General features: G+C 35.4%; 1 protein-coding gene across 1 annotated transcript in view; it reads left to right on the top strand.

Annotated features, from left to right (window-relative positions):
• LOC149410535 (uncharacterized) overlaps positions 1-20712 on the top strand; it is a 429087-nt gene that overhangs the window by 397199 nt on the left and 11176 nt on the right. Inside the window, exons 3-12 of the mRNA XM_089648447.1 lie at positions 6431-6572; positions 7271-7341; positions 8669-8816; positions 9542-9654; positions 11386-11491; positions 12201-12328; positions 13551-13666; positions 14329-14441; positions 15412-15554; positions 15760-15858. Of these exons, the coding sequence (XP_089504573.1) occupies positions 6431-6572; positions 7271-7341; positions 8669-8816; positions 9542-9654; positions 11386-11491; positions 12201-12328; positions 13551-13666; positions 14329-14441; positions 15412-15554; positions 15760-15858 (1179 nt within the window). The remainder of the gene's footprint in view (positions 1-6430; positions 6573-7270; positions 7342-8668; positions 8817-9541; positions 9655-11385; positions 11492-12200; positions 12329-13550; positions 13667-14328; positions 14442-15411; positions 15555-15759; positions 15859-20712) is intronic.

Genomic DNA, 20712 nt, shown 5'->3' with positions numbered 1-20712 from the left:
CAACAGTGCTAGCACGTGGTTCGTCATCCGTTCAGGTATGTGTCTGCTGCTAATAAAGAGCGCTGAAATAATATCCTCACATAGATAACAGACCTGGGCAGCACCGCTGTAACGTTCGGCGAGTCCATCATATCTAGTCTCTATTAATAATAATAATAATAATATTTGGACGATTTATACAGCGCCGCTCTTGTGAAAAATCACCTCATCTCTCCTAGTCTATTTTAGTCCCTTCTAGTCACTTCTTAGCTATTCATGCCACTTAGTGCATCTTCTCGACCCTTTTAGACTCTTTCCTGGCTCTAATACCTAAATAAAAACCAAAAAAAAAAATTACAATTTCTTTTATTGTGTCGTGATGCAACGATTTCATACCTCTGTCTCAGACCTATAGGGCTCGCTTATCGCAGGTTTTCATAAACAAAATCTTGAACCAAAGTCAAAGTGAAGTGTATGTGTCATCTGAAACAAAAACATAAATAAAAAAAATAAAAAAATAAAAATTATAATGCATACTGTCAAACTCTTATTCTTCTTCTTTCGTATTCGAAAAAAATTTATGTGGATAAGAAAATTAGAAACGTGTAGTCTTTTCACAACGAAATAAACAAAATCCGTTTTTCAGCCCGTGACGTCATTATATAAAATTGTCCGGTCTTAATTTTTTAAATTTTTTTTTCAACTCTGATTTAAAAAAAAAATATAACAACATTTGACTTCTGTTGACTTTGACGTTTTGCGTCTGACATCATACTTCAAACGTTGTTTATGTTTTGAAAAATTGTTGAATTTGTTTTTTTTTTTACCCGATCACTGACAATTTGCCGAGAATAGATTCATAACCATACTTTTTTTCTGACAGCCTCAGTTTCCTATACACGGAAAACAATGAGTATTGCTAATTTAATGAAAATCTCTTGAAATCATTGGTAATCCGGTTCAGAATGTTTTCTGATAAACTTTTAGTGAATTCCATTTTTCTGTACACGTTTTCCGATATCGTAATAATACATTCGAATTTTACTAACAGTTTTTTAGGAAATCTATCAATACATTCGTTAAGGGCTTGCAATCCTGTTTTTAACTGTATCAACAATAATTTGAAGATATTCTTAATAAATCAGGAATATTATGTATCAGTAATTTTTGTCTGTGTAGTATAATATCTATAATTATTATAACTTTCTTACATGTTAAGAACGGGTATTTAAAGATATCTCACTGTTGCTTTGGGCTGACGATATGTTCTGTTCATCATCTACGTTTGGCATATTTTGAATGCGACTTCTTGATCATCATTTACTCGGAAGGAGCGAATGAGAACGTTCCCCATAGGGCGTAGACAGTTGACATGTCTTCCACGATGGTTTGAGAGCTTTTTCTTTGTTTCGTCAGAAACTTCATGACAACTGTGAATTCAATTTCCTCAATGACTCTCCATTCGATTTGTTGGATTGCTGATTTCTCGATAACGAATGAGCCGGTTATTACGAAACTTACATCATCGTAACTTTAATGAGATGCCTTCTTGGAAAATGTCATTAATTTGAACTGGGTCATTTCCTTCAACCTGATTTCGCGGATTTTACAACCCACGTTCTTAATATCACGATATCAATCTCTCAATCAAACGCAAACTCGGAACGGGCAAATTAAGAAGTTCGTTTCCTCCAAATTGCTAATTCAAAATACATAAGTTGTTATTTGGAAAAATACACATGCATCATTACCATTCCCTTTGCCCTATTATCTCCAAGCGTCCCTGTCCGCCGTTAGTGATTTCCATTAATTAGGCTGGAAATAATGCCACGCGTACCGTCGGTCGACCGATCACGTAGCGTTACGAGCTCGTCGTTAGGCAGTGCGTGGCACTACAACTCTTCATTTATTCACCTACATGTTAACGCAAGCGACCGACGTTCGCGCTGCACTATTTCAGCCTACCAGTCTAGGCTCCAACCTCTCCCAGCACAGCCTCTGGAGTTTCTTTCCCCAATTTTTGCTGAGGCGGATAATAAAAGAACTAGCAAATAAGGCAAAAAGGACACTTCTCCTTACTCACATTTGACTACCAACTTCTGCTGTCCGCGTAGAAGCCACCGAAATAACAAGAAAGACAATAATTACATTTGTACAGTGGAAGCGCGTAAAATAAAAGTGCCTCCCGTGTCCGCACCGCGAGCGGGATGCTTATAAACCGGCTAGGGGTGGCTACTGGCGCTCGGTAGGGGTAGGGGTAGGTACCGTTCCACCCTCAATGTTTACTTTAATTATTAATCTCAGTGGCGCACATAATGGGCCGTGTGGGGAGGTTTGGGACGGCGGCGGGAGGGTTAAATCGGCCGTGTTTGTAGAGGGATGAAACGCAACGCTTTGGGACCGGGGTGGAAATATTTTACATGATTTTTTAAGTCAAAAAGTTACTTAAGCTATTCTTGCCTTTGTTAAGTCTAATTTAAATGGTTAAATTGGGTTGTATAGCGCCGAGAAGCATAAAAATAAATCTATAAGAGTACGAGTATTATCATACAGAACTTGTTTTACCACCGGCTTCGTCACAGAAATGATTTTTTTCGCCCAGTAGAGAATTAAGTAAGTCCACTTTTTTCCTTATTGAATTAAACTTCTTATAAAAACTTCTTAGTTAAAAACCATCCATCTAAAATCTAGTTCCCCTCAGCACATAAAGTAGTAGTGAGGAGGATTAAGATAATATTCCGCATCTCTTTTATATTTAAATTTTATATTTATCTTCTTAAAGGGTCAAAATTATAATTAAGTAATTAAATAAAAATAAAAAATAGGAAAATGTGGAACAGTTTGAAACCATGTTTATTTTATTGATAGTAGATTGGACATTTCAAAGATACGTAGCTCATGATGAAAATGAGGTTACGATGTGAAAATCCTTCAACCCACATATTTGTTTGTGACAATAAAATACAATTAATTAATACTATGAATGACAATAAGGAACATTGCTTTGATTTATTTCACTTAATTGTTTTATGTTTTATTATCTTTAAAAATATTTAATTTCCTTGCTATCACCTCAAAGGCGAAGGTAGATACAAGTTATTTTTATTCTGTTATTTTCGAAATTGCTGACTTTTACGTACATTTATTTGTTATAAATTAGGGTCCTTTTAAAGTAAACTTCGATATTTTTGAGATCAATCTGAATTATTTTAATCACGAATGAATATGCATCCTCAAAAATATCGGAGTTTAATTTAAAAGGACCCTAATTTATAACATGATCCGGCTCGAAGGATCTAACTCAAATTTCACTATTGTTTTCGTGATTGAATGCAAATCTTGGAAGTGGAAATTAACCCACTTTCCGACATCCGACCGATCTGAAACTCGGTCGATAGACTCGTTCTAGAATATATCAACTTTTGATGTCAATCGCGCACACATATACGCGGACGAATTTTTCTGAAATTCGATGATATTACAGCAGTTAATATTCGCAATAAATGTCGGTCTTAACCATTCGGGATTCGACTTGTTTTGTAGAGTTGTCGCCTCCGGTTGCTGGGTAAGAAGGTTCAATCCTCAGTGTTACACATTTTGAAAGTTTTAAGAGACATTTGAAATTAGATTATAATATTATAGTAAAAAAAACTTTTCAATTAGCCATAACCAAAGTTCGGATCTGAACGTGTTGGTTATGTATAGCAATTGCAAGAAAGATGGAGTCCACCCTTGAAATCAACGGTGGAAATGCTGGAATGATTGCTGACAAATAATACCTAATATGGAAATACCAATGCCTGAATTATTATCTATCGACAATAACAGGAATGAAATATTCACGCATTCCGCATTCAGCATTCCCATTATTGAAAAGAATTTTCAATTACATATGTACAATTGCCGGGGTTTGTTTCATAGAATCTACCCAAAGAACATGCTTTTTGGTGAATCAATATTGTTTAATACCAGTGCAGACCCGTGAAAAATCGCGGGATATTATAATAAATTACTGTACGATTTGTTAGTTGAAAGTATTTATAAAATACAAGCGGATTCCGCAATGCTTGGCTACTGCAAATGTCAACGTTACATATGAAAAATTCGTAAAACTTTGTAATTATTCAAAAAGATAGCAGCCAAAAATATGGGAAAAATTAGTTGAAGATGATATTGTTAATTCAGAATTTGAGGTACGAGAGATCTACAAAATTGACGTAAAATATTTGGGTCCCAATGACCGAGTTGATCGAGGCGTTATCTCAGTAAGACAAAGATCCTGGGTTCGATTCCCAGTTGAGAGCGTTATCTTTTTTTATTTTTCCGTGTCTTGTTATTTTCCATGCTTCTTTCTTTCCATGAGTTTTTTAATTTTATTTTTTAATTTATTTTATAACATAGAAATAATTATTTAAATTAACAAAATAAGTCGTATTTCAAATTATAATTAAACATATTTACCTTTACGAGAGTCTAACACTTGTGTGTAAAGGGAAAAAAATTAAATTTAAAACTTAAAATACATATGTATATGAGACGAAAAATTAAAAAAAAAAACGTGTAAAGTGAAAAGATTTTTTTTAATATAATAATATAATGAGAAGTCATCGTGATTGTAATTAGCTAAATTATTTAAGATAGTAAAGTTTGTTTTATTTTTAAATTTATTATAATCCGGTTCTATCCTCATCTCTGTCGCTAGTTGATTAAACCACACCAATCCAGTGTAAGTGTAGTTGTGTTGTGCAAAACTGGTGTGCATTAATGGAGTGACCCATTTTATTTTGTCTATTATATTTATTATTTGCATATAGATTTATTAGTATTCTCTTCTTCTTCAATGATATAATATATATTTCAGACATTTGCGGTTGAATGTTTCTGTTTCCATTTGATTTGGTCGGTCTCTATTTCCAAGTATTAGTCCAATATGGCTCGTGTTTATTGGCATTTTCCCCCAACAAATAATTGACAATATTTCCCTCGAGGATGCGCCACACATCCGCATCCGGTCTCGCACCGTAACCATCTGGGCCCTAGTATTAATCGGATGTGACGCGTCTTCTAATCTTAAATTATTAAAACAGGGCCGTGGGGGTGTTATGGGGTGGTTGTGATGAAATGGGGGATGGGGTGATTGGCTGTCAATAACTCCACCCCCAACTACCCCCTCCATCCCCTCCCACCAGACTCCTCCTGTCAACGGCCCTTTTCCGAATCTAAATTGGAACAGGAGACGCATTAATGAATAAGGGATGATAGATTATTTTTTAGAGTGTCAAAATTATTTTTTGATACGCATTTATGTATACTTGTATAAAGCAGAGGTCGCCCACATACGGGTTGGTCTGACGATGTTACGTGTTTAAGAGAGCAGGGAGGGGAAGAGAATGGGGAGGTGGAATTTTGGGACTCACCTGGCTATTCAGATCTGGTCACCAAATACGGCTAAGCCATTTGAAGAAACGTTTCAATTCTGGATGGTGGTCTTTCATCAGGGTGATATTGAGATTATCCTCCACTCTAAAACGTGCAAAAAATATGCTCAGTCCAAAATGTACAATATTCTTTGGTAAAATTATTATTGAACAAAACTAAATAGGAACAAAGACATGACGTACCAAAGTCATTACTATACAATTCTGTAAATTTATTATCTGTTCGTGCTATATTGTGGCTTAAAATTGCGAGTCAGCATACATCTCAATCTGAACATAATAAAATAGTGACACATGTTCATAATACAAGACTAATTGCAAACGATGGACTTGTAGATCCCAGATACCTGAATAAATACGGTCAAAGAACTCTAGAATACCTCATTCCAATAATTTACAACATGTTAACAAACTCAATAAAAAGCTGTGAATTGACTCTCAGAAGGAAATTTATGTTAAAAAAATGGTTATGTGAAAGAATTTTTTTGTACTAATGTAATTATATGTATATTTTATGTACTTGTTAAAATTGTATATGTATTTAAAAAGTAATTGTTAAAAGAACCCGTTGACAACCTGATGTCAATCAGTTTAACGGGACTAAAAAAACTGTATTTTTGAAAGTTAATAAATAAAAAATAATTATTGAATTGTGAAATAATACAAATGAATTAAAGAAAATTTACTTGCGCACCCTGCGATTTAAACCTGCGACTTCCGGATTGCTAGACAAGAGCCTTACCCCTATACCACGGTGGCCGTCTTGCTGCATGTGGGAGTTTATTCCAAGTTTTGGGGTTTGGTATTCTGAACATGCGATCTCGGAACAGATGGACTGCCCTCTGTCTGTAGCCTTATCAAGTATTTTGGGGTCCAACCCAGAGGTGGCTTTTGCGTTAATTCTAGTCGAATGAAAATGTAACAATTATTTAAGAAAATATTCATGTAAGAAAGTAATATATGGGTGTAATATAATATGTATGTATTAAAATTATTTTTTTTATTATTTCCAGGCGGCTGCGAATTTCCTGCGCAATGGGCCGGAGTCTGGTTCCAGAACGGCATCCAGAAACCGCTGGCCGTTAACTCCACCTACATCGACTCCAAGGGGGAGTGCCACGAGGCGCATGGGGACAAGTTCGTGCTGCACGACAGGTTAGTCAGTCACATTGTCAGTCAGTCAGTCATATTGTCTGTCAGTCAGTCAGTCACATTGTCTGTCAGTCAGTCAGTCACATTGTCTGTCAGTCAGTCAGTTACATTGTCTGTCAGTCAGCCAGTCACATTGTCTGTCAGTGAGTCAGTCAGTCATATTGACTATCAACCCCTTTGAACTGAAGGCGAAAGCGGTTTAAAGTCACGGCCAGTGACAGTTTTCTCTAAGGAGTACATGTGCCTTGAACTCCCAAACAGTAGCAAAGAATATGACTATGTTTTGAACAGCATGTTACTTAAACTCTTTACTCATAAATCTGCTTGGTGCAAAAATCCCTTCATAGGAGCAGAATCCAGAATGCACTTATGAACAATATTTTATACAAAAAATATTCTGTCTCATGGAGTGAGAGGTCACGGCGCACCGTCCACAACCTATTCAGATGTCGCTTTCAAATGATCTCATATTTGCTCGCACCTCGGATGGAGGCGAAGCACAGTAAATAATAATGACAAATTATTTTGGGATGCACAAAATATTTTTTTGCATTTTTTTATGTTCAGTACAAAAATATTCTTGGAATTTTATCACTTTGGCCACATTCTTACAGATACATATTTAATACATTTTTTTATATGAAGGGAGATTTGAATTAATTTATTTTTCCTCCCTAAACTTGTTTAATTTCTATTTTCAGGGTGGATGGTGATTGTTATAGATGCATAGTAATACACGCTAAACATCCTAGTGTATTGCAATACAAAGAAAGTGAGTACAATATTTCTAAACAATTCTTTAAAGTCCCTGGGTGGAATGTTCTTTCAGTACCTCTTGTTAGAGAAACCCACAAATTAGTGGTACCTACATTCCAACCCTTCTTGTTCTTTATAAACTTATCCTTATCCAGCGGCAATTCCAGAGGGAAGAGGTCCAGTTGGCCGCCCCAGTTTTAGCTGGCAAAAGCAGCTGCAGAGGTTGTGCGAAGAGAGGCTAGACACTCTACTGAAGTATTTCAGGGTCCCAGACTTCACTAGGATTAGGGGAAGAAAATAATAGATGGGAAGAAGATAATAATAATCCTCGCACACTAACACTAAACCAGTCTTTAATTCCGACATATACCAGCACAAAACACGATCACAAAATCAAATACACTTATCGTCATCTACTTACACGACTAAATTTGGAATTAACTCCTTACAATACATTGCACAGAAGCAAAACAACGCATTACCTAGTAATCTAAAACTACCGGCAACGAACATAAAAACATTGGCAAAAGCTCTTAAAAGCTATTTCCTCAGCAGTTTTATTAATGACTGACACATTCTTTCTTTGGAACTCCAAAATAACTTCTGCGTTTATTTATTTTAATGTATTTATGTTGTCTTGTCTTTAATCTAATGATGTCTTTTCCGAAATGAGTTTTGTAAACTCACTGGGAATAATACATTATAAATTTGTTATCATTTTGTAATGTATTATATTGTAATAATAAAAAAATGCGACGTTCCTTATGCTTGAGAAAAAGCAAATAGTTAATATAGCCTATTTAGGAAAAATGCCAGTACTTGAGGGACTGAAGATTTTTACAATCTTTCCACGGATAGGTTTGTGGAGATGGTGCAGCATTCTGGATACAGAATCTTGCCTGTTTCACTCAACCTTTCCACCATACAAGAAGAAGATGAGTGATCCTTACGATACTATGAGCATTATGACACAGAAACCAATGTTATCTGGAAATTCTTAATTCATCGATTACTGTATTTAACCTTAGTATACCTACTGTTTATGTACCCCCTACGTCTGTCTTGACCCAGGAATTTTCCAGTGAGACCAGCATTGAATTGTATCAAGATAAATAAATAATTTAATCGGTTAGATTGTTGAGCAGTTCAAAGCACTGTGTGCTCCCAAGCGTCGCGGGTTAAATTCTCTTTAAGCTAAGTACTCCATCATTGCACAAGCGATATTTTCCGCTTATTATGAAGTAGTTGGAGGAATTCGAATATAACCTGGGAATGGAAATGTTAGTTTTTTAAGTAATTCACTTTCCAATTGCGTAAATAATATTTTTCATATTTATTTCCAGCGTACTGCGAGCAAAAGGCGTCCCTGAATGAGATGTGTGATAACATCAGTGGAGACGCCCCCCTGTTCAGCATGTTCCGTCAGGAGCCCGCGCCCAAACCACAGCCCTGTCCCTTCAAGGGGGCCCCCTTCACATTCTCATATAACAGGTTAGTACATTTCATCCCACCACATACATCAGGGTTGGTATCAGAGCTCTTTTGCAGACTGGTAGCCTCGTTTCCTTTGGTTAAAGTTTATAAGTAACTACCGAATATACTTCCTATGTATGTATCACCCATGTTGTAGATGGGAAGAAACACAGGAGCCGGCACTACGCCCTAAAGGCTATTAGACAAATTATTTCAAATCTTGGATCCTCACGCATTCTACTATTGAACAAACCAACACAAGTTATACCACTAAATTGACTCCAAATGTGATGTACATTCCCCAGTTTCCCGCTTGTACCACGTACATCTTTCTCGACACGGTGTATAATATCTAATATTATAATGTTTTAATAGAAAATTATATTAATTGTCTTTTTTAACATTGGAATTATAGTCTCCTGTGATTTTTCACAGGTTTGCGCTAGTACAACTTAACTTCCTTTGTTCTTGATGCTATTGATCTTTGTCAGTATGTCCATCCGTCCGGATGAGCATGAACTTTTCAAAGAAACTGATGGGTGCATTGAGGGAATCTCATATATAAAGATTTTTTCTAATCTAAACAAGCGATTAAGTATGTACTTACCTAGTATATTTTATATTGCTTTCTTTTGCAGATCATTTTTAAAAGTGGACCTACGAAAGCCATGTTACATTAATGTTTCACACTTAATAACTAGTACATAATATTATAATATGATTGTATTGTTTGATATTTCCAGGGGCTTTGGAGACTGCGTAACCCCCCCGTCCCGAGCCGAGAGCTGCACCGATGACTCCCGACTGCTGCTCAAGTACCAGGCCTGCCCCGACGTACAGTCCACTGAGAGTAACGGTGAGAAATGTGTTTGTTTTCATTCAGTCCCACTAATCAAATAACTTCGTCCGCAGAGGTTCAACCAGATGATGGAACACACTTCTTGCTTCATCCATATTTGTATCATTGATTGTTGATACAGAGATTTCAGCATACCTTCTATAAGCACTCAGGTCATAGTCCTGTTGTGCCTTATCTTCTAAGTTTTGCCTTATTTCTTTTACATTGGCGAGGTCCCTTTAGCAACGTTCACCAGGGTTGTCATTGAGTATTTGGCAATGCCTTCTGGTTCAACAATATTGCACTCTTTCCATCAAGGCGAGACATTGGCACCATAGATGGATCTGTGTTTCTTCATCATTTTTACATTTGCTACAGAGATATTGGTGCTTGACACTCAACAGCTACATGTGTCTCCTTTTGCCCTGTAAATAGTCCTATTAGCTTCCTCAGGGATATTTTTTTCATATTGACTAGCTGCAGGGCTCCCTTCAAGTTTGTGCTTTTTTGGATCCCTATCTTTGAAAATTGACTGTTCATGCTTTATAAAAAGTATGCTTCAGGGATCTCATTTGGTCCCTTTCTTTATATTTACTTATTTAAAGGAGTCTACAAACATTTTAAAATCGAAACTCCTCAATCTCACTGATTCGTTCATGAATTTTTTTTTTTACTTGAGATGAATATTTTTTTTTAATTGAAAGTTTTGATACATATTTACACAATGAATAGTTATACAAATAAAATTACAATGTATTGTGTATCAAAAAATCATGCAAAGGCAAAGCCTGTGTTTGGGTATTATAGTACTTATTATCACAATTCTATGGTAAGAATAAAACATTAATTTAAGGTATCCGTTTTCTTTGAAAATAATATAAAATTATGTTATTAAAGCAAACACAATAGATTACATGAAAACAAAAAAAAAAAAACATAAAATTTGACATTATCAGTGGAAGTTTTTAACCAGACATAAAAATAAGGTACCTGCTAATGTTTTTCAAAATGAAGAATTTGTTTTTCAAATAGAAGTATATAAATATTGTGTTATTTGTACTATCAAAAACAACACCGAGTACTACTACAGATGACTGTTGACTTATAAAAAAAATAGATCTATTTCAGTGTATTTTTTTGCGTTTGAGATTTGATGCGTTTTTTATAATAGTTAATGTTTTGTTGTAGAAATGTCTCATCAAAAGTTGTAATTAGTGTGTTGTAAATTTTAGGGGCAATAAAATTAATATGTCTTTGGGCTAATCTGGTTTTGCAATAGCTACTGCAAATAAACAAATGCCATGTCTTTGGCTAGAACGGTCATAATTTTTTGTGAAATTGTAACGCATGTAAATAAATTTTAGATATTGCATGCAATAGTTTGTGTGAGGTCCAAAATATCACTTAATGTTTATAATTGATTTTTGGGCAATTTCCAAGGGTTTTATGTGATTATTGTAAGTTCCACCCCGACCAATTTTTCAATAACTTCACTGTTTTCAATAAATCCATCACCAATTGCGCTATGTTTGTTTATATATGTACTTTGAATACTTCATTCTAGCAACATTGTTGTAGGGTGCCTATTGAAAATTATAATTTTATGTAATCGATTCAAGTTAACAAATTATTTTAATGCAATCAATTGAATAAATCTGCTTAAATTGAAGTGTCCAACTTAATACCACTATTGTCCTGTAAGTCAGTATCTGTCATTATTTTGAATGCATATATTTTTTTCTGTTTCAGTGGAAGAATTGTTGTGCCTTGCCACATGGAAGGAAGGCTCCACCAGATATCTGGTCGGGAAGATTTCTCAAATCAACCGAAGAACTTCTGATGAGGACTCTTACAGGTAAACACACTAATCAAGTTAGAAAATGACAAAAGTCACTGTGATTAATTAGAAACTGACCAAGCGCCACTGAGATATGTTAGTAACTGATCAAGCGCCACTGAGATATGTTAGTAACTGACCATGCGCCACTGAGATATGTTAGTAACTGACCATGCGCCACTGAGATATGTTAGTAACTGATCAAGCGCCACTGACATATGTTAGTAACTGATCAAGCGCCACTAAGATAAGTAAGAAACTGATGAAACGCTGCTGAAATTAGTTGGAAACTGATCAAGTGCCACCGAGATAACTTGAGAACTATCCAAGTAATGCTGGTGTAAGTTAGAAACTAACCAAAGACTGCTGAAATAAGTAGCACATTGCATATTTACTGTGATACTTCTATCACTGTAGGACCATCCCCATTGAATGAAAAAGTCTCACTTTATTTCTACCAAAATTTGGATAAATTTTTAAAAATTTTATTCTTCACTTTGTTTGTCAGTTAGGTCAATCTCACAATATTAATTATACAAGTAAAAGAAAATAAATAATATATTACATCTGACATACGTGGTGATGGATTCACAAAGACATTGTATATTTTTCATACAGGTCTATAGGTGGATAACAATAAAAGGCACATTTTTTACAGCTTCCTCTTCAAATGTTGAGTTAATTTTGTTTATTTGAATCCAATATTAAGTGTTTGATTATTTTGCAGATGCTTCATCTATAAGGGCATCCACCACACGGGCAAAGCAACTTACGAGATCGCCCAGTCCGGAGACGCCACCTGCAACGGGGTGCAGTCCAGCACGGAGGGCAGCAGGACCATGAAACTCACCACTGGTACTTGCTTATATTTCTAACTGCTTCTCAGTTCGGCAGGCAGAGAGTACACATACTCTTCTGTTATTCTGACTCTTGGCATGATCCAACTCAAGTATTTGATTCACTTCCTTGTCTTCTTTGGGCGTTTCCAACTTTTTCTATGGTTTCTTCAGCATGTTGAATTTCTCCGTTCATCCGGTCTACGTGCCCAAACCATCTAAGCGTCTCTTCCGTATGCACTCAGATCATGGGTGTATAATTCTATCTCCCATGTTTTACATGATTTTTTGACAGAAGTCCAGTGTCATTCGGTATACCAAAATTACCACACTAATAATTTTATTGCTTACACTTTTAATGAGTTTTTGTTAAATAATGCTAAAAAACATTTTATTAAAAAATTCATCAACGAACTTGGCCTATAGCCAACAGCTGGGGTTGGACTACTGTGAATGACGGGCGGCGACGATCGGGGGTGACGATCGGGGGGCGATGACTGGGGGCCACGTTACCTTCAAACTGCTTTTGTAATAGCAGGAGCGGGTGAGATGGCGCGCATGGGGATGCGGAAGATGAGGGGGATGAGGAAGTCACTATGCAAGCATAATGGCCGAAATAACGGTGGTATGGTTACACCATATCTTTTTCGAGATAAATTTCACCTTTCAAAAACAGAACTACAGTTGTTAAAAAATTGTCTTTTTTCTTTGACGTAATGAAGAGAAAAGATATAAATCAATCGAATTACTTATATTTTTTGGAGCAAGTTGGACAAAATGACCAAAACCATTCGACAAAATGACAAGTAGTCAATAGGTAACTCAAAAACAACAATCTTTTTAAATAAACACAACCGCCATCCACACCAGTTTAACGGCCACTAAATTGACACTTGGCAGCTTTACTCTCAGTAAAAGCATTCAAAAGAGACTGGTAGATTTGCATTTGCTGCTCGTCATTTTGACAAATGCTAGCTATCTAGGGTTAATGAAATTGTTTCTATCCTTCTCCCGGCTTTGATTTCGATTCGATTTTTCTCCACTGGCGGGGAGGTCATTCAATTATACAACAACTTTGACATGTACACATATTTGTTGTATAATTTCAAATGGAGAGGAGAGGAGGCTATTGAAGTAACAGAGTTAACTGACCCAAATTGGCCGGGCCAAGAACATAGTGATGATGGTGACATTGGCAATATGTAGTATTTTTTGATAATTTTTTTGTTCTCTTATTACAGTGGATAATCACCACAATAGGTGTCGGTTCCCGTCCTGGATTACGGAGCATCACACCTGGCACAGCCTCAACCACACCCGCTCCTATCACTTCTCCCTGAGGAATGCTACTCTCAAGGTATGTAAACTAGAGATGGACAAGCTTGTTCCTCAGCCAGAAATGATTCCCTCAAACCTATTCTGATAAAATCACTAGTAATAAGGTAGGTTACAGTTTACGCTGTACGCATCATGGAATCTGTCACAACTGGCCTTAAGTGTTGCATGATTTTGAGGAAAGTAATATATTATCCTTGTTCAGAATTCAATACCGCGAAGTTGACAATAGTTCTAAGAATGATATTTTAATTTTATTAGATTCCTAATCATTTTCTCTGACACTCTATAAATTACCGAATGTACACTAAAATGTTCATTTTTATGGACAATAATATGTAACGCCCCATATGTGATTTTCAAAGACAATACTGGGTATTAGGTGTCGTTGTTTTTTCTCTCTCTTTCTCTCTCTCTCTCTCTCTCTCTCTCTCTCTCTCTCTCTCTCTCTCTCTCTCTCTCTCTCTCTCTCTCTCTCTCTCTCTCTCAATATTTTTTTCATGTCGCTAATATATGGTATAGCAGGAACATTTATAAGACGATTATTGTTATTACCCCCAGAATAAGACAAAAGTACAAGGTACACATTTACAATAACTGGGTTTTCACTGTTGACTGGACACAAGTGCAAATAATGTATGTATGTAATTATTCAGACTGTTAACGGGTGAATTATTGTTTCAGATATCAAATGAGGACAGCTCCAGGAACGAGATGAGACTGGTGTGCCATTCCATCCTGATGCAGCCACCGGAGAATAACTACATACAGCTGGTGGCACACATCACTCAGGGATGGTAAGGACATTCACATTGAACACTTTATACTGAGGTTCTATTCATATTCATAAGAAATTTTTGCAACAAGATTTATCGGTAAACCTTAATAACTTTGCCACATTTTGTTCTATGAAAATGGAAAACCACGGGAAACTGCGCATTTAAATTACAAATTAATAAATAGACAAGGGGAATCACGTAATGAAGTGTCTGAATATAATATCCCGCAGAAAAGATTCATTTACCGTAACCCAACCTGATAACCTAACCTAATTTAGTCATTAGGTTATTAGATCGGAATGGCTGACAACAAAAATTATCGGCGACTTCAAATTGTTCAGAATCTGAAACGTATCAAGAATCGGCGTTTAACGGGGACCTTTCAAATAATGTTAAAAAAAACAAACTGGCGATGGTTGGCCATTTGATGATAAAGCTAAGCAGAATTCTTGCCTGAACAGACTATGCAATAATTACAATAGCGTATTATCCAAGGTTGATATTTTCAGTTGCGAACTTACCAAATACAATAGATCCATAAAAGAAGATTTCTCTGATGGTTTGTGAATAATGTTTATGCCTCTATTATTTATATCTCTATTATGATTTGGTTTATATCTACAACCTCTCTCCATGGCTATGAATGTATTGTTTTGTAAATTTTTCGTTTTATAAAATCTTTTGTTTTGTATAAATTTTTTAATTCTTATTTCTTTCTCACAAATTTAAATAACTTATTCCATATTATGCTGTATCAGTAGAGGTAAAGTCACAAGGAGGAAATCCATAATTGATTTTATTTCAGCCATATAATACTTATGTACAAACTGATTAAATGTAAACTGTCGATTTCCCGAAAATGAATAAATAATGTTATATTTGTACATCAGTTAATCAACTGGTCATAATTTATAATGTTTGGCCATGAGCAAACTACTATTGATCTATTACTTTCCATTGGTATAACGTGTGCGTTTGTGTATTCCAGCCTGTCGGGCCACGTGTGCATGATGTTCCACAAGCGCGACGGGGGCGTGATCGAGGTGCAGCACCCCGACCAGCGCCACGAGAGCCCCGAGGATGCATGCCAGAACTTTGACCGCATTGGGACACCCTACACTACACTCATAAGTAAGAATATTTAAAATGCAGGCTTTAGCGGTCCTCAAAACGAGTGAACCATTTCTTGTGAAACTATTGCATAATTCAAAGATTTAAACTATGTATATATCGTGTCTGGAAACGAATAGCACAAGTGGGAAACTGGTGAATCTAAAAAATGTGTTATTATTAAGGTCCTCTATGTTTTTAGTAACAAATAATGTTTGTTTTTCAGCTGCCACTCTCCACCCGAAGACATGTCCCCACTTGGGCCGCTACTCGGTCTACGATTCTTTAGCAGAGAAAAGAAAACGAAGACAGCAAATTAACTCAGGTAATAATACTCTTTGTGATAGTTTGAGCTACAAGACATACATAGATGGCTCTAGTATAGTTAGATCTTAGATATTATATACTTATCCGACAGATGTTAGTAATATATAGGGTCGCCTCTTTATGGTGGATTTAGAGGCTCGGGGAAATGTAAAGTTTCGAGAATCAAAGATTCTAAGAGGCTAAGGACGGTTTGTGTGGGAGAATTTGAACAATTCTTCAATTTTCAAGTTAATCTTCAAGTTCTGTGAAAGATTTTTTCAAGTTCTGTTATTATGTCAGTTCTGTCAAGTAGCTAGCCTATAATGATATAATAATAACAGAACTCCAATAGGACTTTCATAGAACCCAAAAATGAAAGTTAAAATTTGATGAATTGTTCAAATTCTCCGAAACAACCCGTCCTTAGAGAACAGACATTATCCTCCACTCAGTCCACACTCATCACCATTATTTCGAGAGACTTTGAGAGCATAATAAAGATGACGTTAGCCTCCAGGCTGTCCTATACACTCGTTCTCGATTATAACATTTTTTAGTCTAAATAAAGACAGGGTTATGTTGTGAAGAAGGACTTATTATTTCAAGAATTAATTCGCAACACTATTTAAGGGCCTTCCTTACTAGCGATCTCAATCGTTGTATGAAGAATCATGAATTGTCAGATTCAAACGGCAATCTAAGTTATTAATCGTCAAAATATCGATAATGTAGCCACGCTAGGCTATCATAAATACATTTTTCTGTCGAGATATATGTTTTTACTAACAATTTATTTTCGTTAAATACTATATAATGAACATCGAAGAATTCTCCTACTCATTCGGCTCTATGAGGTGGCCGTGAATGCACGTTCTCTACGGTCCGTCGTGTCAATACTTTTTCAAAGTTCGAAATTCCGCGTAATTATTACACTTCCATGAGACGTTTCAACAATATTCCACTCTATGCGTTGCGCGTAGGGACTATAATAGTGTGTCGCCTTTTTTATGTTTCATCTGTGCGTTTCCGTCGAAGCTGTGTAGTGTCAAATAGTATTATTAAGAATCAATTTATTGTTAACATTTTTTTGGGTTTCTAGGTAATAAACAATTTAATATTATTAAGAATTAATATATTGTTAACATTTTTTCGGGTTTCTAGGTAATAAACAATTTCATATTATTAAGAATTAATTTATTGTTAACTTTTTTTCGGGTTTCTAATAAATATAGTAATAAACAATTTGATGTTTTTAAAATATAAAATTATATAAAATATTCCAGCACTTACAATAAAATAAAAGAAGCACATCGTATAAAAATGTTTCAGTCGAAAAGATCGAATGCCGAAATCACTTACTTCGAAATTATTGCAAAAAACTTAAATCACTGTTAGAAGTATCCCTTAGCATTGAGGAAAATTGTGTCAAGCCGTATTTTACGCCTGAGAACGGCTGTACGTTGTGCAATAACGTACCGGAAGACTTTGAATTAGGAAAAATAAAACAGTTTTATTTGGATATATTGAATGGTCCAAAACATGTATTTGGAGACCACTCACTATGCAAGGAACGGGCATACTTTTGCAAACGGGATACTGGCGACACTAATTACGTACCCAATATGACTTCGAGCTTGATAATGTCAAGAAACGCTTTTACAATTTGTGCATGCTACCCGAATTAATTGATCCTCGACACAATCGCTGCATGCCTATTAGAAATCCTGAGTATTTAGAAAAGTGCATAATAGCGAAAAGAAACAAAGTAAAATTGGTTTCAGCTAAAACCAAAACATGTAAAAAGGAATTGTTTCGAAGAAATCAATAACATTTTATTTCATTGAAGTGTCTTCAGAAGAAATTTCATTTATATTCCTAATGTATGTAGTCCACATTTTTAGAAATAGGGAAAAGGAGGGTTGGAAAGTTCCTGGCTATTCAGATCTAGTCACTAAACAACTAAAGAAACAAACTACCTTAAAAAAATGAAAATTAATAGTATTATTACTTCAATAGAAGAGAGTCCAAATATAATTACTAATCATATAAATTACTTCTTCAGTGACATTGGTCCAAGCTTCGCTAGTAATTTGTGCAGTGCTAATAAAACTATTGAGATGTGTCTGGTGAATGATTTTAAATCTGAACTTCACGTTACAGGGGACAATTTTTATTTTAAACCAACTAGCATTTCTGAAGTTACAAATGTGATAAATGATTTAAAAATGTCTTTCTCGTGCGGTATTGATTCTTTAAGTGTTATGGTGTATAAAATGCATGTATCCGAATTAGCTTGTCTCATATCTCACCTTGTAAATACAGGAGTTTTCCAATAAGAGGTGTAATTTTGATATTTAATCGTAAAATATCAATGGTTTCGTTGCTTGTGTGGCACGTAGCGCCGTCTTGTTGAAAGTAAACGTTGTCCAGATTAATACCATCCGATTCCGGCCATAAAACATCATTAATTTTTTTTCAGTAGCGCAGTCCATTCACTGTTGTCCATTCTGTTGCTCCAGCCTCATTTTCGTAAAAGTAAGGTCCAATGACTCCGCCGGACCATAAACCGCACCAAACAGTCACACGTTGAGTGTAAAGAGGCTTTTTAACAATAACTCTTGGGTTTTTCGAGCCTCAGATGCGACGATTTTGCGTGTTGACGAAGCCACCGAGGTGGAAATGGGCCTCATCACTCAAAATGATTTGCATTTGATTCACTCAAGTGAATTTTAATAAGTTCAATGCGTTGTTGAAGCGTGTATCGTTCCATTTTATTAATGGCGTTGTTTCTACTTGTCAAATGTCAAAAAATGACAGCTTCAAAAGTAACATCTACCGAAATAGTGGGCTATTCAAAATAACACCTCTTATTGGAAAACACTGTATTAGCTTCGAGAGTGGGATGTTCCCTTCTCATTGTAAGAAAGCTAAAGTAATTCCCCTTTTTAAATATGGAGATCGTCTAGATGTTAATAATTACAGACCTATATTCTTACTCAATACTCTTTCAAAAGTAATAGAGAGATTAGCTATGTCGAGATTGGTATCATTCTTAGAAACATATAATATACTCTCTAGCAATCAGTTTGGTTTCAGAGAGAATACAGGAACAAGTGATGTAGTGTTGAGGGTATTGTCCAAAGTCAAAGTCAAACATGAATACAATGTCCTGAAGGAGCTTGCAGAACTAGAAAGCATTACCATAGAAAAGTGTTGTCTTTTCATACATGAAGAGTATCCGTATATGGGTGCGACACCAGATGGAATTTCTTCTGAATACACCATGATTGAAATTAAATGTCCTTTCGCAGCACGCAGCATGCTCATATAAGAAGCAGTAAAATCCAAAAAAATTATGTTAGCAAAAATGGAGAAATTCTGGTAAATACATCTCACGATTGGTTTTACCAGGTTCAGGGCCAATTACATGTAACAAAAAAAGCTATTTGTATGTTTGTTGTATGGACTGAACTCGGATAAAAATCGAAAAAAATTTACGGGATGACGAATTTCGGCAGACTAATATGTTTGAACAGCTGAATCGCTTTTACAATTTTTGCATGCTACCCGAATTAATTGATCCTGGATGCCTATTATAAATCCTGAGTAATTCAAAGTGCATAATACCGAAAAGAAGTAAAGTAAAATTGGTTTCAGTTAAAACCAAAACATGTAAGAATTTTTAAGAAGATCAATAACATTTTCATTGAAGTGTCCTGAAAAGAAATTTCATTTATATTCCTTATGTATTTAGAGATATTTAGAGATAGGGAAGATGGGGGGTTGGAAAGTTCGAGGCTATTCAGATCTAGTCACTAAACATATCTACGCCGTTCTCAAGCAACTTTCAATCCTGAATTATGGTCTCTCACCAGGGTGATACTGAACGTATCTTCCACTTTTGAACGAGGTACAGATTCATTATATGTAACTATATAAAATTTATTTTAATTCTATAATATGACATACTTATATAAATTAAATTAAATTTGTTTTGTCCTCGCCGGCTTTTGAACCCGTGACCTCAAATTAAACTATACAATTTAGTATTAACAGTGCCCCGCCGCACTGCGAAACCAGGCTGGAACAAAGGGAAGCCTTTTGTAACTCTTTATAATTGTATTTATCAAAAAAAAAAAACAAATAAAAAGTTATATTAAATGTTGTTACTGAGAACCTCCTCCATGAATCAAGCTATTGTAATATTGCATTACATTCTAAAATATATTTTAACATAATTTTCATAATCACAATATCTTTAATTAATAATAATTTGTTTTGCTCTGTGCGCGTCTTGTATTGAATGGAACGCACCGGCCAGCTGCCAGGTGCAGCGAGTTAGATATTCGAATTCGCGCTAGAAACATTTAGTAGCGAGGGCCGTTAATTAACTTACTATCTTTGACCTCTCAAATTTGTTTGGGTCTGCCAATTGTTGGCGACTTCCGCCCATCCAAAGCCCTCAGTTCATTTCTGGCTCTTAAGGCGATGCCATACGTAGTAATGCAAAATCATGTGTTTTGGTTTGAAAATTTGGTCGCCTAGAAATGTTTCAGATGCTTTAATTAAATACTGCGAGTAGAATACATCTTGACCTTTGAAATAATCGAGTATTTTAGATAAGTCTTTTTATAAGCCCAGAAAAAAATAATGTAAAGGCATTTGAAAACTGCTTTAATGTTCAAAATTTCCTACTTACGAACCCATTTTCGGTTATGATTTTATTGGATAATGTGGAAAATTGAGTTATTTATAAAATGATCGAAAAAAAAAAATATATTTATGCCTGAACATCCACAAAATAAAATAAAAGGCACTTTTTGGCCATGTTTTTTTCTTGCATAAATCAAAACAGGCGGATGGTGTTAAGTGG

Source organism: Hesperophylax consimilis, chromosome 27 (assembly GCF_061612785.1).
Source record: "Hesperophylax consimilis isolate HC1 chromosome 27, BYU_Hcon_1.0, whole genome shotgun sequence".
Classification (NCBI taxonomy): Eukaryota; Metazoa; Arthropoda; class Insecta; order Trichoptera; family Limnephilidae; genus Hesperophylax; species Hesperophylax consimilis.
This window is presented reverse-complemented; position numbering and strand designations above follow the sequence as displayed.